The sequence below is a fragment of the Ammospiza caudacuta genome, chromosome 23, assembly GCF_027887145.1.
Source record: "Ammospiza caudacuta isolate bAmmCau1 chromosome 23, bAmmCau1.pri, whole genome shotgun sequence".
NCBI classification, from domain to species: Eukaryota; Metazoa; Chordata; class Aves; order Passeriformes; family Passerellidae; genus Ammospiza; species Ammospiza caudacuta.
This window is the reverse complement of record NC_080615.1, coordinates 5,881,609-5,908,773: the sequence shown is the minus strand read 5'-3', so window position 1 is coordinate 5,908,773 and position 27,165 is coordinate 5,881,609. Positions and strand designations below refer to the sequence as shown.

Sequence of the window (27,165 nt, the reverse complement as noted above, 5' to 3'; positions counted from 1 at the left end):
AAACGGACGGATTAAAAAATGAAAATTGTTTTTTAAGCAGCTTTGCCACATCCACGAGGTGAGCGCTGCCTTGGGAATGGAATCCCGGCTCATGGCAGCAGCGGGGTAACCCAGCCCCACATTTCCCTTTTCTTTCCTTTCCCCTCTCCCCGAGCTGAGCCGGTCCCGGCTCGGGGGCAGCGCTGAAATTCCGCCCACCGGTTCCTGCGGGGGCACCGCGCGGTCACGGCGGGCTGAGCTCAAAAGGGAGCGCGGAGGGGAAACCGAGAGCGGCCGAGCCCGGCTCAGCTCAACAGAGCCCGGCTCAGCTCAGCCCAGCTCAGCCCGGCTCAGCTCAGCCCAGCTCAGCTCAGCCCAGCTCAGCTCGGCTCAGCTCAACCGAGCCCGGCTCAGCTCAACCCAGCTCAGCCCGGCTCAGCTCAGCCCAGCTCAGCTCAACCGAGCCCAGCTCAGCCCGGCTCAGCTCAGCCCAGCTCAGCTCAACCCAGCTCAGCTCAGCCCAGCTCAGCCCAGCTCAGCTCAACCCAGCTCAGCTCAGCCCAGCTCAGCCCAGCTCAGCTCAACCCAGCTCAGCTCAACCAAGCCCGGCTCAGCTCGGCTCAGCTCAGCCCAGCTCAGCCCAGCTCAGCCCAGCTCAGCTCAGCCCAGCTCAGCTCAACCCGGCTCAGCTCAACCAAGCCCGGCTCAGCCCAGCTCAGCCCGGCTCAGCCCGGCTCAGCCAAGCCAAGCTCAGCCCAGCCCGGCTCAGCTCAACCGAGTCCTGCCCAGCCCAGCTCAGCCCGGCTCAGCTCAACCAAGCCCGGCTCAGCTCGGCTCAGCTCAACCCGGCTCAACTGAGCCCAGCCCAGCCCAGCTCAGCCCGGCTCAGCCCAGCCCAGCCCGGCTCAGCCCAGCCCAGCCCGGCTCAGCCCAGCCCAGCCCAGCATGAGCGTGCCCGGGGCGCTGCTCGCCGTGCCGCTGCTCCTGCTGCAAGGTAAGCCCGGCTTCAGCTCGGCCCAGCTCTGCTCCCCAGCCCTGCTGCGCTGCTGGCACCGGGGTCACAAAGCTATAATGACACCCCTTTCCCGATTTTGTCACCCCTTTCCCGATTTTGTCACCCCATTCCCGATTTTGTCACCCCATTCCCAATTTTGTCACCTCTTTCCCAATTTTGTCCCGTCCCGGTGTCCTGGCCAACTGGATCTGCTTTTCTAGAGGATCCCTTTAGGTGGTTCTCTCCCAGATTTGCCCTGAACCAGGACATCGCCCCATTCCCGGTTTTGCCACCCAATTCCCAGTTTTGTCACCTCTTTCCCAATTTTGTCACCCCATTCCCAGTTTTGTCACCTCTTTCCCAATTTTGTCACCCCATTCCCAATTTTGTCACCTCTTTCCCAATTTTGTCCCGTCCCGGTGTCCTGGCCAACCGGATCTGCTTTTCTAGAGGATCCCTTTTGGGGTGTTCTCTCCCAGATTTGCCCTGAACCAGGACATCGCCCCATTCCCAGTTTTGTTACCCCATTCCCAATTTTGTGCCCCCTTTCCCAATTCATCCTGTCCCGATGTCCTGGCCAATTGGATCTGCTTTTCTAGAGGATCCCTTTTGGGGGTTCTCTCCCAGATTTGCCCTGAACCAGGACATCACCCCATTTCCAGTTTTGTCACCCCTTTCCCAGTTTTGTCACCCCATTCCCAATTTTGTCCCGTCCCGGTGTCCTGGCCAACAGAATCTGCTTTTCTAGAGGAACCACTCTGGGGCTTCTGTCCCAAATTTGCTCGGAACCAGGACATCGCCCCATTCCCAGTTTTTTGTCACCCCATTTAGGAGTTGTCACCCCATTTAGGGGTCAGTGAGCTCACCGAGTCCCAAACCCAGGATCAGTGACACCGAGTTACTCCTGGGTGACACAGCTTTGGGGTATCCAACGATTCTGCCTTAAATTTGGGCAGGGGGTCACTGCTTGCTTTGCCTGGGTCAGAAATCCAAATTTGTCCTTTTTGGTGTGAAGTCAGAGCAACTCAGGGAGAACTTGCAAAGTCTTTTGAAAAAGAAAAGCACTTTAGGTTTTCTGCAGGATGAATTTGTAGCTGCTGCCTTGGCTTCCAGAATTAATTCAGCTCCATCCATAGGTCAGCAGCCAGGACAAAAACAACTCATTAAATGGGGTGATTTGGGGTCAGAATCTCACAGATAACTGCACCAAAAAAACTCATTCAATGGGGTGGCTGCGGGCTACAATCTCACAGATAACTCTGCACGAAAATTATTAAATGGGGTGGCTCTGGGGGTTACAATCTCACAGACAACTGCACCAAAACTCACTCATTAATTAATTAGAGTAACAGTGGGTTACAGGCTCACAGATAACTGCACCATAATTATTAAATAGGATGATAATGGGTTAGAATCTCACAGATAACTCTGCACCAAACTCATTAAAAGAGTTGGCTCTGTGAGTGACAATCTCACAGATAACTGCACCAAAATTATTAAATAAGATTATTGTGGGTTACAATCGCACAGATAAATGCACCAAAATCAGTAAATAGGGTGATTGTGGGTTATAATCCCACAGATAACTGCATGAAAACTCACTCATTCAATGGGGTGCTTCTGTGGGTGACAATCTCACAGAAAACTGCACCAAAATCATTAAAAGAGTTGGCTCTGTGGATTACAGACTCACAGGTAACTGCACCAAAATTATTAATAGGATGATTGTGGTTACAATCTCACAGAAAACTGCACCAAAGCTAACCCATTAATTGGGGTGGCTGTGGGTTACAGACTCTCAGATAACTGCACCAAAATCATTAAATAAAATGATTGAGGGTTACAGTCTCACAGGTAACTGCACCAAAATTATTAAAGAGGATGATTGTGGGTTAGAATCTCACAGATAACTGCACCAAACTCATTTAAAGGGTTGGCTCTGTGAGTAGCAGTCTCACAGATAACTGCACCAGAATCAGTAAATAGGATGATAGACAGTTACAATCTCACAGATTACTCTGCACCAAACTCATTTAAAGGGTTGGCTCTGTGAGTAGCAGTCTCACAGATAACTGCACCAAAATTATTAAATAGGATGATTGTGGGTTACAATCTCACAGACAACTGCACCAAAACGAGTAAATAGGACGGTAGAGGGTTACAGTCTCACAGACAACTGCACCAAAATCAGTAAATAGGACGATGGAGGGTTACAGTCCCACAGATAACTGCACCAAACTCTCTGGGCAGGGTGGTTGTGGCTCACAGCTCGCTCTGCACCCTGCTCTCAGCGCGAGCCTCAGCGCAAGCAGCTCAGCCACTTCCTGGGGGCTGCAGGAGCAGCAGCCAGAGCCGAACCCTGTGCTCAGATTTGCCTCCTGCAATCCCACCCCAAACTGCTGCTCCCTCTGCCCAAGGATCTCTCCTTGGTGGCGGAGTGGTTATTCCAGGTGGAACAAAAGCCAGCGGCCCTGGAGCTGCCATGGGGACATTCCCACATTTGGTGACCCCAGGGGAGCGCCTGCGCTGGGGAGAGCCGCCCTGTGAGTCACGCTGTGATTAAACCCCATTTCCCAGTGGTTCCCCGTGGAAATTCCATTTCTGCCCCGGGTTGGAACAGCAGCAACAGCCCCAGCTCCTCCTGCTTGGCCTGGCTGCCGTCACCCGCAGAGGTGCGATGTCCCCACGCTGCCGGGGGTGACAGGAAACCACCACGGGGACAGAAATACCCGAGGGGGCTGTGAGAAACCACACAGAGCCCCGGCTGCCTCCAAACAACGCTCACCTCCTGCCACAGCTCCTCCGACAGCCGCAATCCCCACGGGGAACTGTCCTACAGCGAGATAAGGATGGTTCCGGACGTACAAACATCAAAATTTTTGTACCTCCAGAACCAGCTTTTGATTACAAAAGCAGCTTTTGATTACAAAAGCAAAATTCCAGACTAAAAAAAAAAAAAAAAAAAAAAAACCTCATTTCTGAGCGATTTAAATTTTTGAATAATGTGAAAATCTTCCCCAAAGCCCCGAAAGATTCATTTCCCCAAACTGCAGCGGGAACTGGCAGCCAACAGCCACGTGGAAAATCAAATCGAAACACACAAAACAGGAAGGAAAACAAAACTCTCCTGCTGCCCATTTACCCAGCTCCAAGGCAGCAATGTTGGAATTCTCCAGGGTATTTTTGTCTGGAGAAGGCAAAATTCTTTCAAATTATCATCAAATATTCTCACAAAGTGTTTTATCTGCCTTAGAATGGCTGGAGAGGAAAAATACATTTTACTGCCAGCCTGTAAATGAGCTGGGAGAAGAGAGAGTGAAATTTCATAATTTCATTTTAGTAACCTCTGCCAGGCCAGGTTTGGGGTTTTTTGTTTTTTTTCAAAAGAAGTTTCATTTCTGAATAAAAAGCCTAATTTTTAGAGGTGCTGGGAAATCATTCACTGCTCAGTCACACACGGAGCAAATGGGACACAAAATCAGAGAATGGTTTGGGTTGGAAGGGACCTTAAATATTATTTAGTTATAATCATAAAATAAGTGAAAATTGAATGTCTGTGTTTAAATACAGTGCATGAAATGGGTCTGCTTCAGTTCTGTATTGGCTAACAATGATATACTTTCTTGGCTAATAACTAAAATTGGTTTAATAATTATTTAATAATTAATAATCAGGTCATGCCGGCAGGCGGAGACCCCAAACCTTTGTCACACAGATGACCTGTCCAATGAAAATAATCTATTTATATCCCTACAACCATACTGGCAATGTAGAAATATTAAAAAAAACCACTGCAGAAAAAGGAAAATTAACACATCACTCTGTGCAAAACATCCCTGCTTTGCTCCTCGTCACAATTTCCAGTTTGTTTTTCCCCCTGGTGCGCGGCAGGGGCGTTTGCAGGGACTGACAGTGACTCTGTGGCTCTGAAGGAAGGAGAAAATCTGAACCTGAACTGCACCTTCAGCACCCTCAGCAGCCACAACTTCACCCTGCAGTGGCTGAACCCTCGGAATTTCACCATTTTCCTCAACGCCCAGCAGGGTAAGTGTGAAACCAGAGCAGAGGAGCCACAAGCGGTCCGAGGGCCCAGGAGAAGGGAATGAGTGTGCAGATAAATTGGTTACCTTACCCATTGATAACTCTTGTCCTGTTGATAAGCATACCTTGGCAAGAGAAGCCCATAGTAGATATCACCAAAATGTGAAAGCGTTGGCGAGGAACTTTGATTTTGGGCTTATCAGAAGCCAAGGCCACCGTCAGGGCATGTCCAATATGCAGCTGTCGTAATGGGGGAATAGCTCTGGGCTGCGGAGTTAATCCTCGAGTTTAGAAATGAATGAGGAATGGCAAATGGATGTCACGCATGTAGCCAGGTTGGGTAGGCTCAAGTACGTGCATGTTACTATAGATACACATAGCCACTGTTGGGACATTTAGGAGACTAGAGACTGGAAAAGTTAATCCTCGAGGTTTAGAAATGAATGAGGAATGGCAAATGGATGTCACGCATGTAGCCGGGTTTGGTAGGCTCAAGTACGTGCATGTCACTCTAGACACACAGAGCCACTGTTGGGAAGTTCAGGTGACCAGAGACTGGAAAAGCGCAAAGCCGTGGCCGATTCCAAGTCCTGCACCTGTGAGACAGCGTGTCCTTGGGCCTGGCTGCTGTAGGATAACAAACGGTGACAGAGACATGAGAAAAGGGAGATGTAACCCCTACGGAACGGGGAAGAGTTCACGGAATAGTTTAACCAATAGATTGCTTGGCTTGCAGAATATTCATGAGCTCATTATTTGCTGTACGAGTGTTTGATGCTTTCTTGAATAAACCGGACCTGTGATGAGCCACGTGGCGTCCTGGTCCCCTTGCTACGACACCAAGCTTTTTTCCTGAGCCGGATTTTCTGTTGGGGCAGTTCTGAGGGACCGGAGGTACAAACTGCTGCGCTACTCCAGGGATGAGCTGTCCATCCAGCTCTCCAACCTGACCCTGCAGGATGAGGGAATTTACCGGTGCCTGCGCTACGCCCGGCACGTCAGAGCCCAGCGCCAGAACGTGCAGATTTTGGGTGAGTTCCCTGCCCTGGTCGGGATTTGTACCTGGGGCAGAACAGAGCCAGCTCCTCAAGTCCACACCTGAATTTTTACATTGATTTTCCCAACAATTTTTCCATCGATTTTTCCATTTTGCTTTTAGCTCAGTCCCCTCCTGTGGCAGCAGCTCTCTGGCCACAGAAAGCAGAAAAATCCTTCCCAGAAAAATCCTGGGAAGCTGTGGGGAGCTTAGAGGAAAAGAATTCAAATAATTATTATCTCTCTTTTTGTAACCACTATTTATAAATATGGTTCTCCAGAATTCAAAGAATTCAAACAGTTCATATAATTATTGTCTCTCTTTCTGTAACCATTGTTTATAGATATGGTTCTCCAGAATTCAAAGAATTCAAGGAATTCAAACAATTCATATAATTATTGTCTCTCTTTCTGTAACCATTGTTTATAGATATGGTTCTCCAGAATTCAAAGAAGTCAAACAATTCATATAATTATTGTCTCTCTTTCTGTAACCATTGTTTATAGATATGGTTCTCTAAAATTCAAAGAATTCAAACAATTCAAAGAATTATTGTCTCTCTTTTTGGGACCATTTCTTATAGATATGGTTGTCTAAAATTCAAAGAATTCAAACAATTCAAAGAATTTTAAAAATTCAAGCATTTATTATCTCTCTTTCTGCCATTGTTTATTGATATGTTTCTCCAAAATTCAAAGAATTCAAAGAATTCAAACAATTATTATCTCTCTCTGTGACCATTGTTTATAGATATGGTTCTCCAAAATTCAAAGAATGCAAATAATTATTTATAAATATGGTTCTCTAAAATTCAGAGAATTCAAATAATTCAAACAATTCAAAGAATTATTATCTCTCTTTCTGTAACCATTATTTATAAATATGGTTCTCTAAAATTCAAACAATTCAAAGAATCCAAACAATTCAACCAATTATCTTTCTGTAACCATTGTTTATAGATATGGTTCTCTAAAATTCAAACAATTCAAAGAATTTTAAAAATTCAAACAATTATTATCTCTCTGTAACCATTATTTATACAATCTTAGGTTTTAATTGTTTCCATAAAAACTGTAAATTTCTAATTATAAAGTCTTAGGTTTTCCATTATTTCTGTAAGATCTGTAGATTTGTAATAATAAAATATTAAGTTTTAATTGTTTCTATAAGATCTGTAGATTTCTAATAATAAAATATTAAGTTTTAATTGTTTCTATAAGAACTGTAAATTGCTAATAATAAAATCTTAGGTTTTCCATTGCTTCTATAAGAATTATAGATTTCTGATAATAAAGTCTTAGGTTTTCTATAAGAACTGTAGATTTCTAATTATAAAGCATTAGGTTTTCCATTATTTCTATAAGATCTGTAGATTTCTAATAATAAAATCTTAGGTTTTAATTGTTTCTCTAAGAACTGTAAATTTCTAGTAATAAAGTCTTAGGTTTTCCATTGTTTCCATAAGAATTTTAGATTTCTAACCATAAAGTCTCAGCTTTTCATAAGATCTGTAGATTTCTAATAATAAAATCTTAGGTTGTAATTTTTTCTATAAGAACTCTAAATTTCTAGTAATAAAGTCTTAGGTATTCCATAAAAACTGCAGATTTCTAATAATAAATTCTTAGGGTTTCCGGTGTTTCCAGAAGAACTGTAATAACAAATTATGTCAATAATAATTAACAATTTAATAATAATTATTTCTAATAATAAAGTGGCCTTCATTCCTTCTGGATCACGGAGTCCATGCTGATTATAACCCAGCTGGGGGCTTGCAACACCCTCGGATAATGCTGATAAAATAAAAGAGGAAATAATGCTGATTAAAAAAAGAAATAATGCTGATGAAAAGAAGAAATAATGCTGATGAAAAAAAAGAAATAATGCTGATGAAAAAAAGAAATAATGCTGATGAAAAGAAGAAATAATGTTGATGAAAAAAAGAAATATTGCTGATAAAAAGGAGTAGAAAATGCCCCTAAACTGATCCCAAATCTCCCCGTTTCAGCTCCTCCTTCCCAGCCAGTGCTGGAAATCTCGCAGGACGAGGAAAGGGGCATCAAACTCTCCTGCCACACCCAGGGGGGCAGACCCCAGCCCCGGATCTCCTGGCTCTTGGACAATGGCATTGAGCTCCCAGGTAAGAGTTTAAAGGGTCTTTGAGCACTAAAATTGGGGTTTGGGGCAGTTTTGGGGTGGTTAAAGGTGCTGGAGGGGGAAATATCAGCTGGGTCTGTGATTCAGGGCTGCGGCTCTGGGGAAGAGTCAGCATCAAGTTCCACTGGGATAAAACAAACCCAAAATCCTGGAATTTCAGCATTGAATCACACTGGGATAAAACAAAGCCAAATTCCCTGGAATTTCAGCATTGAATTGCACTGGGGTAGAACCCAAAATCCTGGAATTTCAGCATCAAATTCCACAGGGATAAATTGAACCCAAAATCCTGGAATTTCAGAATTGAATTCCACTGGAATAGAACCCAAAATCCTGGAATTTCAGCATTGAATTACACAGGGATAAAATAAACCCAAATCCCCTGGAATTTCAGCATGAAATTCCACTGGGATAAAACAAACCCAAAATCCTGGAATTTCAGCATTGAATTCCACTGGGATAAACCCAAAATCCTGGAATTTCAGCATCAAATTCCACTGGGATAAAATAAACCCAAACCCTTGGAATTTCAGCATTGAATTCCACAGTGATAAAATAAACCTAAAATCCTGGAATTTCAGCAACAAATTCCACTGGGATAAAACAAACCCAAAATCCTGGAATTTCAGCACTGAATTCCACTGGGATAAAATAAACCCAAAATCCTGGAATTTCAGCATTGAATCGCACTGGGATAAAACAAAGCCAAATTCCTGGAATTTCAGCATTGAATTGCACTGGGATAGAACCCAAAATCCTGGAATTTCAGCATTGAATCGCACTGGGATAAAATAAAGCCAAAATCCTGGAATTTCAGCATTGAATCGCACTGGGATAAAGCAAAGCCAAATTCCCTGGAATTTCAGCATGAAATTCCACAGGGATAAAACAAAACCAAAATCCTGGAATTTCAGCATCAAATTCCACTGGGATAAAATAAACCCAAACCCTTGGAATTTCAGCATTGAATTCCACAGTGATAAAATAAACCTAAAATCCTGGAATTTCAGCAACAAATTCCACTGGGATAAAACAAACCCAAAATCCTGGAATTTCAGCACTGAATTCCACTGGGATAAAATAAACCCAAAATCCTGGAATTTCAGCACTGAATTGCACAGGGATAAAACAAACCCAAAATCCTGGAATTTCAGCATTGAATTCCACTGGGGTAAAACAAAGCCAAAATCCTGGAATTTCAGCACTGAATTCCACTGGGATAAAACAAACCCAAAATCCTGGAATTTCAGCATTGAATCGCACTGGGATAAAATAAACCCAAACCCTTGGAATTTCAGCATTGAATTCCATAGTGATAAAATAAACCTAAAATCCTGGAATTTCAGCATTAAATTCCACTTGGATAAAACAAACCCAAAATCCTGGAATTTCAGCATTGAATTGCACTGGGATAAAATAAACCCAAATCCCCTGGAAGTTCAGCATGAAATTGCACTGGGATAAAATAAACCCAAAATCCTGGAATTTCAGCATTGAATTCCACTGGGGTAAAACAAAGCCAAAATCCTGGAATTTCAGCATTGAATTGCACTGGGATAAATTGAACCCAAAATCCTGGAATTTCAGCATTGAATTGCACTGGGATAAATTGAACCCAAAATCCTGGAATTTCAGCATTGAATCGCACTGGGATAAAGCAAAGCCAAATTCCCTGGAATTTCAGCATGAAATTCCACAGGGATAAAACAAAACCAAAATCCTGGAATTTCTGCACAAAATTCCACAGGGAGAAATTGAACCCAAAATCCTGGATTTTCAGCATTAAATTCCACAGGGATAACACCCAAAATCCTGGAATTTCAGCACTCTATTCCATTGGGATAAAAGAAACCAAATCCCCTGAAATTTCAGCATGAAATTCCACAGGGATAAAACAAAGCCAAAATGCCCTGGAATTTCAGCATTAAATTCCACTGGAATAAAATAAATCCAAACCCTTGGAACCTCAGCACTAAATTCCACTGGGATAAAATAAACTCAAACCCCTGGAATTTCAGCATTCAGGTCTTAATAAAGTAAAAAATAAAATAAATCTTAATAATAAGAATAAATCAGGTTGGCAGATAAAATCTCTGGGATTTTAATGTAAAAAAGAAGTGTTCTAGAGTAGTACATGGTGGAAAAGCAGATTTTTAAATCCTGCCTGTTTTTGGGAAGAGCTGGGATGGGTGTGAGGGTCTGGAAATACCTCAATATATGCTGATATTTATCAGTACATATTGAGATTTAACCTAAACATATTATTTCAATATAATCTCAATATATACTGATATTTTATCCCCCTGGTTTTTATCTCTGTCTCTCGCAGTGTTTTTCTAAAATTAGGGGGTTCCCCAAGCCTGAAACCACCCTGATAAAGTGGATTATTTGTGACACCACAACTCACACTTCAGACACCAAACACGTCCCGCAAGCCAGAATTGAATTTCTCCAAAATTTTAACAAAAATCTCTCCTTGCCTTTGGAGCCGAGGGAACCCCTGAGCTGGCACCTCCGAGCCCCAGGAAATTCCCTCGGAGCTGCCTTGGTTCATCCTGGGCTGCCCTTCAGAGCAGCCACTTTAATATGAAAACACGAGACACAAAAATTTAATTGTTTGAAATATAAAAATTCATTGCCTTAATTCAGTATTTCTCCAACTTTCTGTGTTTTTCTCCATTTTTTAAAGGCTTGGAGTGACTCTTTTTCTCCCCCTCCCATCCCCAGCTTTAATCACTTGCTGCAAATATTGACACTAATCAGCAAATAGCTAATAAATGTTAATTAGTGCCACCAGCAGGGCTCAGCAGGGCAGGGCAGCTGCGATTGCTGAGCTGCTGCCAAAGATGAGCTCTGAAATCCTCCTGGAGCTCTGAAATCCTCCTGGAGCTCTGAAATCCTCCTGGAGCTCTGAAATCCTTTTAGAGCTCTGAAATCCTTCTGGAGCTCTGAAATCCTTTTGGAGCTCTGAAATCCTTTTGGATTTTAAATTTTTAATTTTTATTTTTATTTTATTTTTTATTTTTTATTTTATTCTTTTTTTACTTTACTTTATTTTATTCTATTTATTTTTTTTAAATTTTATTTTTAGTTTTATTTTTTCCTTTCTATTACTTTATTTCATTTTTTTTATTATTTTATTTGACTTTATTTTTTTCTATTTTATTTTTTACTTTATTTGTAAACTTTATTATATTCTTTTTTATTATTTTATTTGACTTTATTATTCTATTCTATTCTATTCTATTCTATTCTATTCTATTCCGTTCCATTCCATTCCACTCTATTCCATTCCATTCCATTCTATTACATTTGTTTTATTTTATTATTTTATTTTATTTTATTTTATTCCATTTTAATTTTTTATTTTTATTTTTATTTTTTATTTTATTCTTTTTTTACTTTACTTTATTTTATTCTTTTTATTTTATTCTATTTAATTTTTTAAATTTTATTTTTATTTTTAGTTTTTCCTTTTTATTACTTTATTTTTTATCTTTTATTATTTTACTTGACTTTATTTTTTTCTCTTTTATCCTATTTTTTTTTTGCTTTATTTTATTCTTTTTTATTATTTTATTTCACTTTATTTTTCTGTTCTATTCTATTCCATTCCATTCTATTCATTCCATTCCATTCTATTCCATTTGTTTTATTTTCTTATTTTATTTTATTTTATTTTATTTTATTTTATTTTATTTTATTTTATTTTATTTTATTTTATTTTATTCTATTTTATTTTATTTTATTCTATTCTATTTTATTTTATTTTATTTTATTTATTCTCTTTTATTTTATTCTGGCTCATTTTTAATTTTTTTTTCTCCCCACGGGCCCGCAGGTGACACCAGGCACGAGCTGGGAGCCGATGGGAGCAGCTGGAGCAGCAGGAGCACCCTGAGGGTCCTGAGCTGCAGCCCCGCAGGGACAGCGACGGCCAGCTGTGCCATCGGGCACCCCGCGCTGGGGGCACGGACACTGCTGGCACCTTTCGCCTTCCAGAACCTTCCCAGCCCGGGTACTGCAGCTCTGCCCTCCGATTTCACTGCCCTGAGCTGGTGGAAATGTTCCTGATACACCACAAGTGTGGGGGTGCTTTGAAATGAGGAATCTGGGGCAAAAAATGAGGAATCTGGGGCAAAAAAAATGAGGAATCTGGGGCAAAAAATGAGGAATTGGGGGCAAAAAATGAGGAATTGGGGGCAAAAAATGAGGAATCTGGGACACAGAGATTGGTGGCATCCTTCCCTTTCCAGAACCTTCCCAGCCCAGGTACTGCAGCTCTGCCTCTCCCATTTCCTGCCCTGAGCTGGTGAAAATGTCCCAGATACACAGAAATGTGTCTTTAAATGAAATGAAGAATCTGGGGCAAAAAATGAGGAATCTGGGACACAGAGATTGGTGGCATCTTTCCCTTTCCAGAACCTTCCCAGCTCTGGTACTGCAGCTCTGCTCTCTGATTTCCTGCCCTGAGCTGGTGAAAATGTCCCAGACACACACAGAAATGTGTCTTTAAATGAAATGAGGAATCTGGGGCAAGAAATGAGGAATCTGGGGGCAAAAAAATGAGGACTTGGGGGCACAGAGATTGGTGGCATCTTTCACCTTCCAGAACCTTCCCAGCCCGGGTACTGCAGCTCTGCCCTCCGATTTCACTGCCCTGAGCTGGTGGAAATGATACAGACACCCAGAAGTGAGGGGTGTGCTTTGAAATGAGGAATCTGGGGCAAAAAATGAGGAATCTGGGGCAAAAAATGAGGAATCGGGGGCAAAAAATGAGGAATTGGGGGCACAGAGATTGGTGGCAACTTTCACCTCCCAGAACCTTCCCAGCTCTGGTTCTGCAGCTCTGCCTCTCCCATTTCCTGCCCTGAGCTGGTGGAAATGTTCCTGATACACCACACGTGTGGGGCTGCTTTAAAATGAGGAATCTGGGGGCAAAAAATGAGGACTTGGGGGCACAGAGATTGGTGGCATCTTTCCCCTTCCAGAACCTTCCCAGCTCTGGTTCTGCAGCTCTGCCCTCCGATTTCACTGCCCTGAGCTGGTGGAAATGATACAGACACCCAGAAGTGAGGGGTGTGCTTTGAAATGAGGAATCTGGGGCAAAAAATGAGGAATCTGGGGGGCAAAAAATGAGGAATTGGAGGCACAGAGATTGGTGGCAACTTTCACCTCCCAGAACTTTCCCAGCCCGGGTACTGCAGCTCTGCTCTCTGATTCAGTGCCCTGAGCTGGTGAAAATGATACAGACACACACAGAAATGTGTCTTTAAATGAAATGAGGAATCTGGGGCAAAAATTGAGGAATTGGAGGCAAAAAATGAGGGATCTGGGGCAAAAAATGAGGAATCTGGGGCAAAAAATGAGGAATTGGGGGCACAGAGATTGGTGGCATCCTTCCCTTTCCAGAACCTTCCCAGCCCGGGTACTGCAGCTCTGCTCTCTGATTTCACTGCCCTGAGCTGGTGAAAATGATACAGATACCCAGAAGTGAGGGGTGTGCTTTGAAATGAGGAATCTGGGGCAAAAAATGAGGATTTGGGGGCACAGAGATTGGTGGCATCTTTCACCTTTCCAGAACCTTCCCAGCCCAGGTACTGTAGCTCTGCTCTCTGATTCAGTGCCCTGAGCTGGTGGAAATGTTCCTGATACACCACACGTGTGGGGGTGCTTTAAAATGAGGAATTGGGGGCAAAAAATGAGGAATCTGGGGCAAAAAAATGAGGAATCTGGGACACAGAGATTGGTGGCATCCTTCCCTTTCCAGAACCTTCCCAGCCCAGGTACTGCAGCTCTGCTCTCTGATTCAGTGCCCTGAGCTGGTGAAAATGTCCCAGACACACACAGAAATGTGTCTTTAAATGAAATGAGGAGTCTGAGACAAAAAATGGGTTTGGGGCTGTTCATCGGTGGCAGAGCTGAACAGCAGATCCTGCCCCAAGCTCCCCAAGTGTGGCATTCATTCCTCATTTCAGAGCAGGAAAGGGCAGGGAAAATATTCTGAGGGCAGGAAAGGTGAGGGGGGGACTGGAAGTGAGACCCCTGATCAGCCAGAAAACCCAATGAACAATACAGAGAATGGAACACGGCAGAAAATCCAAACAATTCAGGGCACGGAGCAGGACAGAAATCCCAAAAAAACAATGCAAGGCTTGGAGCAGGGCAGAAAACCCAATAAAAATCTAGAGCATGGAGCAGGGCAGAAAACCCAATAAAACATCCAGAGAATGGAGCAGGGCAGAAAACGCAAACAATGCAAGGCATGGAGCAGGGCAGAAAAACCAAAAAATACAGAGCATGGAGCAGGGCAGAAAACCCAATAAAAATCCAGAGTATGAAGGCAGAAAATCCAGATAATACAGAGCATGGAGCAGGGCAGAAAACCCAATAAAAATCCAGAGCAGGGCAGAAAACCCAAATAATGCAGAGCATGGAGCAGGGCAGGATGGTTTTTCAAGGATCTGTTCAGTGGCAAAGCCTCTTCTGATTTTTGTCATTATTTTTGGCGCGTTTCTTCAGGCTGTAAGCAAGCAAGCAGACCTTCAGAGGATGCAGAAGTTCCCAGCTCATCAGAGAATCCAGCAGTTCCCAGTTCTCCAGAAAATGCAGCAGGTACCAACCCATCTGCATCCCCAAAAAATTCAGAAGTTTCTAGCCCTTCTGCATCCCCAAAAGAACCAGGAGTTTCCAGCCCTTCTGCATCCCCAGAGAATCCAGAAACTTCCAGCCCTTCAGCATCTCCAAAAGATCCAGAAGTTCCCAGCCCTTCTGCATCCCCAGAGAATACAGAATTTTCCAGCAGCCCCTCTGCATCCCCAAATGATCCAGGAGTTCTCAGCCCCTCTGCATCCCAAAAAAATCCAGGAGTTTCCAGCCCTTCTGCATCCCCAGAGAATACAGAATTTTCCAGCCCCTCTGCATCCCCAAAAGATCCAAAAGTTTCCATCCCTTCTGCATCTCCAAATGATCCAGGAGTTTCCAAACCTTCTGCATCCCCAGAGAACCCAGAAACTTCGACCCCCTCTGCATCCCCAAGGAGTCCAGAACTTTCCAGCCCTTCTGCATCCCCAAAAGATCCAGAAGTTTCCAGCCCCTCTGCATCCCCAGGGATTCCAGCAGTTCCAGCCCAGCCGAAGCTCACGGATGTCACACTGCACGGTGAGTTCGGTCTCAGCCGCCTGAGTTTCTCCGAGCTGAAATGACATTTTCGGAGATTTATTTTACAGAGATGCCGCCGGGCACGGCGTTCCATCGCACGTCCCAGAGCAGGGTGGGACACAGGGCACAGCGTTTCCTGCCAAAGTTCCTCTCCTTGGAGGAAAAAAGGGCAGGAGCAGGGTGGGAGCCGGGCTGGGATGCTCCGATGGGCTGCACTAGATGGCACTGTGCAGCAATTCTTCACAGAATTCACAAAATCACAGAATTCACAGAATTTAGAGAATCGCAGAATCGCAAGGTTGGAGGAAATCCTAAAGACCATCGAGTCCAACCCAGCCCCAACCCCTCACCCAAACCCTGGCACCCAGTGCCACATCCAGGCTCTGTTAAACACACCCAGGGATGGGGACTCCACCACCTCCTAGGGCAGAATATTCTAGAATTCATCACCCTTTCTGGAAAAAAAATTTATCACCCTTTCTGGAAAAAACTTTATCACTCTTTCTCTAAAAAACTTTATCACCCTTTCTGTAAAAACCTTTTCCCGGTATCCCACCCGTATTTCCCTTGGTGCAGCTCGAGGCTGTGTGCTCTGGTCGTGTCAGTTCCTGCAGAAAGAGAGGAATTCAAGCAGTAGCAAAAGAGGAAGATTTTAGAAAATCTTAAAGAATAGAATGGGGTAGCAGGGAGGAAATTCTGGGGAGCACAGCTGGAAAAATCAGTTTGTTTTAGGAACCGGTGTAAGCGATGAAAAGGATCACTGGAAGATTTTGGAAAGGAAAAAGCAGACATAACTAAAGGAAAGGGAAAAGAAATATACAAATATATAAATATATAAATATATAAATATATAAATATATAAATATATAAATATATAAATATATAAATATATAAATATATAAATATATACGTATATAAATATATACATAGATACATATATAAATATATATAAGGAAAACTATAAATATTTCCTTTTATGTATAAATAATATAAATAAATAACACATTTTAAATGAAATATATAAAAGTAAAAATAATACATAACTGCAAAAATACCTCTTTGCTCCAATCAGATTTCCCCTACGGGGAAGAATCTTGATTTTTCAGGAATGCATCATTGGGGTGAATAATTTCTCTTTGAATTCCCAGCACATTTAACAGCACAAACCTGTGTGATTTTACAGAGCAAAATCCCGAATCCAAAGGGCTCCTGAGGAAGGAGAAGAATCTCCTGCTGCCCATGCTGGTGGCTGCTCTGGTCCTGGTGCTGCTCATCATCGTGCTGCTGTTCATGGTGAAGCTGAAGAAAGCTCACGGGGCGTGGAGGAGAGGTGAGGAACAGGAATCGGGGGCTCCAGGCCAGCCCTGGGGTGCTCAGAGGGAGAAATCCCCAAATTTGGGACTCTCTGGGTTTTTGTGAGATGATGTGATCTCTGCCAAGGCAATGAGATCCCCATTTTCTAACTCTTTTCTCATAATTTTTGTGAGATGATGGTGTATGAGGGGATGGTGATCTCTCTCGGGCTGAGAAATCGCCATTTTCTAACTTTCCTCTCAGGATTTTTATGAGATGATGGCGATCTCTCTCTCAGGCTGATGAGATCCCATTTTGGGACTCTTCTGTCAGGATTTTTGGGAGATGATGGTGATCTCTGTCAAGCTGATAAAATCCCCATCTTGTGACTCCTCTCTCACAATTTTTGTGAGATGATGGTGATCTTTCTCAGGCTGATAAATCCCCATTTTCTAACCCTTCTCTCAGGATTTTTAGGAGATTTTTTTTTTTTGTGAGGTGATGGTGATCTCTGTCAGGCTGAAAGATCTCCATTTTCTAACTCTTCTCTCAGGAATTTTGGGAGATAACGGTGTATGAGATGGTGGTGATCTCTGTCAAGCTGATAAATTCCCAATTTATTACTCTTCTCTCATTATTTTTATGTGATGATGGTGATCTCTGTCAAGCTGAGAAATTCCCATTTTCTAACTCTTCTCTCAGAATTTTTATGAGATGGTGGTGATCTCTCTCAGACTGATAAAATCCCCAAATTATGATTCTTCTCTCAGGATTTTTCTGAGGTGATGGTGATCTCTGTCAGGCTGAGAAATCTCCAATTTCTAACTCTTCTCTCAGAATTTTTGTGAGATGATGGTGATCTCTCTCAGGCTGAGAAATTCCCATTTTCTAACTCTTCTCTCAGAATTTTTATGAGATTTATTTTTTGTGAGGTGATGGTGATCTCTGTCAGGCTGAAACATCTCCATTTTCTAACTCTTCTCTCAGGAATTTTGGGAGATAACGGTGTATGAGATGGTGGTGATCTCTCTCAGGCTGAGAAATCTCCAATTTCTAACTCTTCTCTCATTATTTTTGTGAGATGGTGGTGATCTCTGTCAAACTGAGAAATTCCCATTTTCTAGCTCTTCTCTCAGGATTTTTGTGAGGTGATGGTGATCTCTGTCCAGCTGAGAAATTCCCATTTTCTAACTCTTCTCTCATTATTTTTGTGAGGTGATGGTGATCCCTCTCAGGCTGATGAGATCCCCATTTTGGGACACTCAGGATGTTTATGAGATGGTGGTGATCCCTGTCAGGCTGAGAAATTCCCATTTTCTAACTCTTCTCTCAGAATTTTTATGAGATGATGGTGATCTCTGTCAGGCTGAGAAATCCCAGTTTTCTAACTCTTCTCTCAGAAATTTTATGAGATGGTGGTGATCTCTGTCAGGCTGATAAAATCCCCAAATTATGATTCTTCTCTCAGGATTTTTGTGAGGTGATGGTGATCTCTGTCAGGCTGAAACATCTCCATTTTCTAACTCTTCTCTCATTATTTTTATGTGATGATGGTGATCTCTGTCAGGCTGATGAGATCCCATTTTGTGACTCTCAGGATGTTTATGAGATGATGGTGATCTCTGTCAAGCTGATAAATTCTCAATTTATGACTCTTCTCTCAGGATTTTTCTGAGGTGATGGTGATCTCTGTCAGGCTTAGAAAATCCCCATTTTTTAATTCTTCTCTCAGAATTTTTCTGAGGTGATGGTGATCTCTGTAAGGCTGAGAAATCTCCAATTTCTAACTCTTCTCTCATTATTTTTGTGAGATGATGGTGATCTCTGTCAAGATGAGAAATTCCCAATTTCTAGCTCTTCTCTCAGGATTTTTGTGAGATGATGGTGATCTCTGTCAAGCTGATAAATTCTCAATTTATGACTCTTCTCTCAGAATTTTTCTGAGGTGATGGTGATCTCTGTCAGGCTGAGAAATTCCCAATTTCTAACTCTTCTCTCATTATTTTTGTGAGATGATGGTGATCTCTGTCAAGCTGATAAATTCCCAATTTCTAACTCTTCTCTCAGGATTTTTGTGAGATGATGGTGATCTCTGTCAAGATGAGAAATTCCCAATTTCTAGCTCTTCTGTCAGGATTTTTCTGAGGTGATGGTGATCTCTGTCAGGCTTAGAAAATCCCCATTTTTTAATTCTTCTCTCAGGATTTTTGTGAGATGATGGTGTTCTCTCTCAGGCTGATAAATCCCCAATTTCTAACTCTTCTCTCAGGATTTTTGTGAGATAATGGTGATCTCTGTCAGGCTGAGAAATCCTCATTTTGTGACTCTTCTCTCAGAATTTTTATACTCAAGGCAAAGTGTGAGAAGGAAGAATGGAAAAAAAATCTCATTCTCATAATTAAAATGTATGCGGTTTTTATTATTTAATTATTTTAAAATTCATTTCTATTTTTAAATGGTTTAATTTTTTAAATTTCATTTAATAAATTTGAATAATTTAATTTAAATTAATTTTTGTGGGTTTTTTCCACAGAAAATGATGCTTCAGAGCAAACACTGGAGAGTTATAAATCCAGATCTAATGAAGAGAGTCCAGGCCATGAGAAGAACGGACAAGGTAAAAATCTTTAATTAACATATTCTTGGAAATATGTTCTTGTTTTCAATAACAAATAATTCTTGTTTCGTTTAATTATAATAAATAATTATCATAATAATATTATAAATGATATAATATTTTAATATTCAATTAATGTTATAATATTTAATTATAACAAATAATTCTTGTTGTATTATAATTTGTTTAATTATAATGTTGTATACAACATTATAGTAGTTATAATGTTGTATTATAATTTGTTTAATTATAATAAATAATTACCATAATAACATTATAAATTTTATCATAATTATCATTTTCAATTAATATTATAATAGTTAATGATAACAAATAATGCTTATTTATTTAATTATAATAAATATTTCTTGGCTTATTTAATTGCTGCTGACTGTGGCCAGGGCAGGTGGGAGCCATTAATACTAAATACTAGATATCAAATAAATAAATAAGCAACCAAATAAATAAATATAATAATTATTATTATTTTTCATTGTATTTATTAATACCAAATACTCGATAATAAATAATAAATAATAAATAATGGATAATGGATAATGGATAATGGATAATGGATAATAGATAATAGATAATAGATAATAGATAATAGATAATAGATAATGGATAATAAATAATAAATATGTGCCGTTTTTTAGCTGGAAATCCCAAATCCAACATGCAATATGTAACAGAAGAACACGTGGAAACCCCAGAGAAGAATCTGGAAACTGCAGAGAAAAATCCAGAATGCCCAGAGAAGAACCCAGGTGACAAAATCGCGGCAATAAATGAGGAAATATTCGTGAGTGGAAGGGAGACAGACGTGTAACAGCGCAGGAAACTGCAATTTCCTGATATTTATGTTAAAGTTTTCAGGGATCCTGGTTTGAAGGAGCAGGAGGGACAGGGAGCTCCATCTGGGGGTGCTTTTGTCCTGCAAACCTGGCCTGGGTCACCTGGGACCTTCAGAGCGCATCAGGAACCTCTGCCACCATCAGCTCAGCACCCCCAGCAGCAATCGGCGCCCTGAGAGGACACCCAGACCCAAATTAGGACATTTATTGTTGATTTTGTCACCTCCCCTGTGACCACAGGTGATACAAACCTGCTGTGACTTTTCTTTTCTCCCTGTGTCCCCAAAGCTGTCACCCAGCAGGGCAGGGTGGTGGGGCTGGAGCTCCTGGAAACGTGGCCTGGGTCACCTGGGACCTTCAGAACACGTCATGAACCTCTGCCACCATCAGCTCATCACCTTCAGTGCCCTGGCAGGACACCCAGACCCAAATTAGGACATTTATTGTTGATTTTGTCACCTCTTCTGTGACCACAGGTGCTACAAACCCGCTGTGACTTTTCTCCCTGGGACTCCTGGAACCTTCAGAACATGTCATGAACCTGTGCCACCATCAGCTCAGCACCCTCAGCGCCCTGAGAGGACACCCAGACCCAAATTAGGACATTTATTGTTGATTTTGTCACCTCCTCTGTGACCACAGGTGATACAAACCTGCTGTGACTTTTCTTTCCTCCCTGGGACTCCAAACCAGGAAACCTGGCCTGGGTCACCTGGGACCTTCAGAGCACATCAGGAACCTCAGCCACCATCAGCTCAGCACCCTCAGCGCCCTGAGAGGACACCCAGACCCAAATTAGGATATTTATGATTGATTTTGTCACCTCCCCTGTGACCAATGGTGATACAAACCCGCTGTGACTTTTCTTTTCTCTCTGTGTCCCCAAAGCTGTCACTGAGCCGGGCAGGGAGGTGGGGCTGGAGCTCCTGGAAACCTGGCCTGGGTCACCTGGGACCTTCAGGGCATTTCACAAAGCTCTGCCATGAACAGCTCAGCACCTCAGGAAACCTGGCCTGAGTCACCTGGAACCTTCAGAGCACATCAGGAACCTCAGCCACCATCAGCTCAGCACCTCAGGTGCTCCTGGAAACCTGGCCTGGGTCACCTGGAACCTTCAGAGCACATCAGGAGCATCTGCCACCAACAGCTCAGCACCTCAGGTGCTCCTGAGACCCCAAACCTGAGTCACCTGGGACCTTCAGAGCATTTCAGGAACCTCTGTCTTGAACACCTCAGCACCTCAGGTGTTCCTGGGACCCCAAACCTGGGTCACCTGGGACCTTCAGAACAGGTCATGAACCCCTGCCATGAGCAGCTCAGCACCTCAGGTGCTCCTGGCCTGGGTCACCTGGAACCTTCAGAACATGGCAAGAACCTCTGCCACCATCAGCTCAGCACCCTCAGTGCCCTGGGAGGACACCCAGACCCAAATTAGGACATTTATTGTTGATTTTGTCACCTCTGTGACCACCGGTGCTACAAACCCGCTGTGACTTTTCTCCCTGGGACTCCAAACCAGGAAACCTGGCCTGAGTCATCTGGAACCTTCAGAACATGTCATGAACCTGTGCCACCATCAGCTCAGCACCCTCAGCGCCCTGAGAGGACACCCAGACCCAAATTAGGACATTTATTGTTGATTTTGTCACCTCCTCTGTGACCACAGGTGATACAAACCTGCTGTGACTTTTCTTTCCTCCCTGGGACTCCAAACCAGGAAACCTGGCCTGGGTCACCTGGGACCTTCAGAGCACATCAGGAACCTCTGCCACCATCAGCTCAGCACCTCAGGTGCTCCTGGAAACCTGGCCTGGGTCACCTGGAACCTTCAGAGCACATCAGGAACCTCAGCCACCATCAGCTCAGCACCCTCAGCGCCCTGAGAGGACACCCAGACCCAAATTAGGATATTTATGATTGATTTTGTCACCTCCCCTGTGACCAATGGTGATACAAACCCGCTGTGACTTTTCTTTTCTCTCTGTGTCCCCAAAGCTGTCACTGAGCCGGGCAGGGAGGTGGGGCTGGAGCTCCTGGAAACCTGGCCTGGGTCACCTGGGACCTTCAGGGCATTTCACAAAGCTCTGCCATGAACAGCTCAGCACCTCAGGAAACCTGGCCTGAGTCACCTGGAACCTTCAGAGCACATCAGGAACCTCAGCCACCATCAGCTCAGCACCTCAGGTGCTCCTGGAAACCTGGCCTGGGTCACCTGGGACCTTCAGAGCACATCAGGAGCATGTGCCACCAACAGCTCAGCACCTCAGGTGCTCCTGGAAACCTGGCCTGGGTCACCTGGGACCTTCAGAGCACATCAGGAACCTCAGCCACCATCAGCTCAGCACCCTCAGCGCCCTGAGAGGACACCCAGACCCAAATCAAGATATTTATGATTGATTTTGTCACCTCCTCTGTGAGCACAGGTGCTACAAACCCGCTGTGACTTTTCTCTTTTCTCCATGGGACCCCAAACCCGGACTTGCAGCTGGGTTTAACCAAGCTGGGAAGCGGCCTGATGGGTAAAGGGTTAAAAATAAAAAAAAATTAAAAAAACAACAGAAATTGACCCAAATGATTCGATGGTTTGATGGTTCTGTGAAGGGGATGTTCCCCATGGGACTGCCCCAAGTGGCCTGATGGGTAAAGGGTTAAAAATTAAAAAAAAAAAACAAAAACAACAGAAATTGACCCAAATGATTCGATGGTTTGATGGTTCTGTGAAGGGGTGTTCCCCATGGGACTGCCCCAAGTGGCCTGATGGGTAAAGGGTTAAAAATTAAAGAAAAACAACAGAAATTGACCCAAATGATTGGATGGTTTGATGGCTCTGTGAAGGGGTGTCCCCATGGCACGGCTCAAATGGGGCAGCAGAAGAGCTGGGGCTCCTCCAGGGCTTTCCAGGAGCCCTTCCTGCTCCAGGAGGGTAAAAGTCAATCCCTAAAATAAAGGAAGTATGAATTACAACCATTTTTGCCATTTGCAGAATCCCAGAATATTTATTTATTTATTTAGGTGTGAATTACAACCATTTTTGCCATTTGCAGAATCCCAGAATATTGATTTATTTATTTAGGTGTGAATTACAATGATTTTTGCCATTTGCAAAGAATCACAGAACAGTGATTCGCATTTAAATGTGAATTACAATGATTTTTGTCATTTGCACCGTCACAGAATGGTGATTTACATTTAAATGTGAATTACAGCGATTTTTGCCAATTGCAGAATCACGGAATATTGATTTATTTAAATGTGAATTGCAATGATTTTTGTCATTTGCAGAATATGAAAAAAGTGTTTTTCACACAGAATCACAGAATAGCGATTTACATTTAAGTGTGAATTACCATTTTTGCCATTTGCAGAATCCCAGAATATTGATTTATTTAAGTGCGAATTACAATGATTTTTGTCATTTGCACAATCACAGAATGGTGATTTTTATTTAAATGTGAATTACACTGGTTTTTGTCAGAATCACAGAAATATTTCCATGTTTCAGTGGAAATAATTCCATTTCTCAGTGGAAATAGTAATTCCATGTTTCAGTGGAAATACTTCTGTGTTTCAATGGAAATAATTGCAGTTTCCAATGGAAATAACTCCATTTTTCAGTGGAAGTAATTCCATGTTTCAATGGAAATAATTGCAGTTTCCAATGGAAATAACTCCATTTTTCAGTGGAAGTAATTCCATGTTTCAATGGAAATACTTCTGTTTCCCCATGGAAATAATTCCGTTTTCCAATGGAAATAACTCCATGTTTCAATGGAAATAATTGCAGTTTCCAATGGAAATCATTCCATGTTTCAAGGGAAATAATTCCGTTTTCCAACACAAATAATTCCACTTTCCGATGGAAACAATAATTCCAATCTTCAGCGGAACGCGGCTGCTCCCGGCCGCTACCACCGCGCCCGCGGCAGGGGGGGATCCGCGCTCCCCCCGCCCCAGTGGGTGCGGCCGGCGTCCCCGGGGTTGCCGTGGCAACGGGGACAGCGCGGCACGGCCCGGAACGGGCCCGGCACGGCGGGACAGGGACAGGGACAGGGACACGGGAACGGCGGTGAGAGGGACAGGGACACGGGACAGGGACAGGGACACGGGACAGGGACAGGGACACGGGACAGGGACACGGGAACGGCGGTGAGAGGGACCGGGACACGGGACAGGGACAGGGACACGGGACAGGGACACGGGAACGGCGGTGACAGGGACAGGGACACGGGACAGGGACAGGGACACGGGACAGGGACACGGGAACGGCGGTGACAGGGACAGGGACACGGGACAGGGACACGGGACAGGGACAGGGACACGGGAACGGCGGTGACAGGGACAGGGACACGGGACACAGGACAGGGACACGGGACAGGGACATGGGACAGGGACACGGGAACGGCGGTGAGAGGGACAGGGACACGGGACAGGGACACGGGACAGGGACACGGGATAGGGACAGGGACGCGGGACACGGGAATGGGCTGGAACAGCGGTGAGAGGGACAAGGATGTGGGAATGGGACAGGGACAGGGACAGGGATGTGGGAATGGGACAGGGACAGGGACATGGGAGAGGGACGGGAGCATGGAATAGGAGAGAGGGACACGGACATGGGACAGGGACATTGGAGAGGGTGACAGGGACAGGGACACAGGACAGGGACATGGGAGCAGCAGTGACAGGGACACGGGACAGGGACAGAAACACAGAATAGGAGAGAGGGACACAGGAGCAGAGAGGGTGAGAGGGACAGGGACACGGGACACAGGAGAGGGGACGGAGGACAGGGACACGGGACACGGGACACAGGACAGGGCACCAGGGAACGGGGGACAGTGGTGAGGGGACAGGGAGGCAGGATCAGGGACAGCAGGCCAGGTAAGGGACATGGAAGAGGGGACAGGGGATGACAGGACCAAGGACAGGGGACAGGGAGGAAGGGGACTGGGACAGAGGACATGGGAACAGGGACAGAGGGTGAGGAAAAGGGGACAGGGAACTGGGACAATGGACAGGGGACAGGAGAGAGGAGATGGGGACGGGAGATCAGGACAGGAGATCAGGGACAGGGAATGTGGGGTTGGGAGTGGGTGAGGACACTGGGGACAGGGGACAGGACTGGTGAGGGACATGACAGAAGGGGCACAGGAGAGGGGACTGGGGCTGAGAGGAGGCAGGGACAGGAGCTGGGGACAGGGGAGGCCTTGGGGACACAGTGGCTTTCCTCCTGCTCCAGGCCAGGAGATTCCCCATTCCCTGCCCCAGGGGCTGCCCTGGTGGGAGCAGGGGACACAGGGGACAGTGCGGGTGTCAGGGCTGCCTGCAGGGCGATCTCAGGGTAAAATATCCAAAACTCTTTATCCCCAGGGACTGAGGTGACACTACCTGTGCACATCTGGTGCCAGGTGTGCTGGCACTGGTGCACAGCTCAGCACTGAAATCTCAGCACAGAAATCTCAGCACTGAAAATTCAGTGCAGAAATCTCAGCACAGAAATCTCAGCGCAGAAATCTCAGCACAGAATTCTCAGCACAGAAAGCACAGAAATCTCAGCACTGAAAATTCAGCGCAGAAATCTCAGCACTGAAAATTCAGCGCAGAAATCTCAGCACAGAAATCTCAGCACAGAAATCTCAGCACTGAAAATTCAGCACAGAAATCTCAGCACTGAAAATTCAGCGCAGAAATCTCAGCACAGAAATCTTAGTACAGAAATCTCAGCATAGAAATCTTAGTACAGGAATCTCAGCACAGAAATCCCAGCGCAGAAATCTCAGCACAGAAATCTCAGCACAGAATTCTCAACACAGAAAGCACAGAAATCTCAGCACAGAAATCTCAGCACTGAAAATTCAGCACAGAAATCTCAGCACAGAAATCTCAGCACAGAATTCTCAGCACAGAAAGCACAGAAATCTCAGCACTGAAAATTCAGCACAGGAATCTCAGCACAGGAATCTCAGCACAGAAATCTCAGCACAGAAATCTCAGCACAGAAATCTCAGCATAGAAATCTTAGTACAGAAATCTCAGCACAGAAATCTTAGTAGAGGAATCTCAGCACAGAAATCCCAGCACAGAAATCTCAGCCCAGAAATCTCAGCACAGAAAGCACAGAAATCTCAGCACTGAAAATTCAGCACAGGAATCTCAGCACAGGAATCTCAACACAGAAATCTCAGCCCAGAAATCTTAGCACTGAAAATTCAGCACAGAAAGCTCAGCACTGAAAATTCAGCACAGAATTCTCAGCACAGAAATCTCAGCACAGAAAGCACAGAAATCTCAGCCCAGAAATCTCAGCACTGAAAATTCAGCCCAGAAATCCCAGCACTGACCGCTCCTTTTCCTTCTCCCACCTCACCTGGGGAATATCTGGAAGTGCAAACAACTCCTGAGCGCTTCAGCTGAGTGTAAAGAAATTCTCATCCCGTTTACACCCAGCTCCTGTTCTCCCTGTGCTCCCTGTGCCACCTCCTGCTGCTTTTACTTGGCCAGAGCGTCTAAAGTTGCATGGAGAACAAACAAAATTCATTTTCACTCTCAGAATTAGCAGATGCTTTGCCTCGGTTTAATTTTCTTTGCCACAAGCTGGTTTTGCATTATTTATTAATATTACCGCCAACAGTTGAGATTTCGTAGCAGTAAATTCTCTGAGGTCTTGACATTATTGCTTAAAGGAAAATCAGTGGGAATAAAGGAAAATCAGATGAGAGCAGAGAATTGTTTCAACAATAGGAGGTCAAATTCTGAGCCCAAGCCAATGGTAGCAGCCAAATGCAGCTTCTGAATATTATTAAAATGTTTTATGGGTTCTCCAAAAGAAAATGCAGCTTTTAAATATTATTAAATATGTTCAAATATTATCTAAATATTATTTAAATATTATTAAATGTCTTCTGTATTCTCCAAACAAAATGCAGTTTTTAAATACTATTAGAATGTTCTATGTGTTCTCCAAACAAAATGCAGTTTTTAAGTATTGTTGAAATGCATTTTATGTGTTCTCCAAACAAAATGCAGTTCTTAA

The 27,165-nt window shown here is 43.8% G+C and overlaps 1 protein-coding gene across 1 annotated transcript; it reads left to right on the top strand.

The window, feature by feature from the left end:
* Nucleotides 1-924: 924 nt before the first annotated feature.
* Nucleotides 925-20,107, top strand: CRTAM (cytotoxic and regulatory T cell molecule). Its single transcript, XM_058819184.1, has 10 exons — nt 925-973; nt 4,865-5,017; nt 5,893-6,045; nt 8,059-8,190; nt 12,049-12,225; nt 14,730-14,822; nt 14,859-15,339; nt 16,517-16,698; nt 19,195-19,278; nt 19,935-20,107. The coding sequence occupies exons 1-10, from the start codon at nt 925-927 to the stop codon at nt 20,105-20,107; spliced, it is 1,677 nt and encodes a 558-aa protein (XP_058675167.1).
* The last annotated feature ends 7,058 nt before the right edge of the window (nt 20,108-27,165 follow it).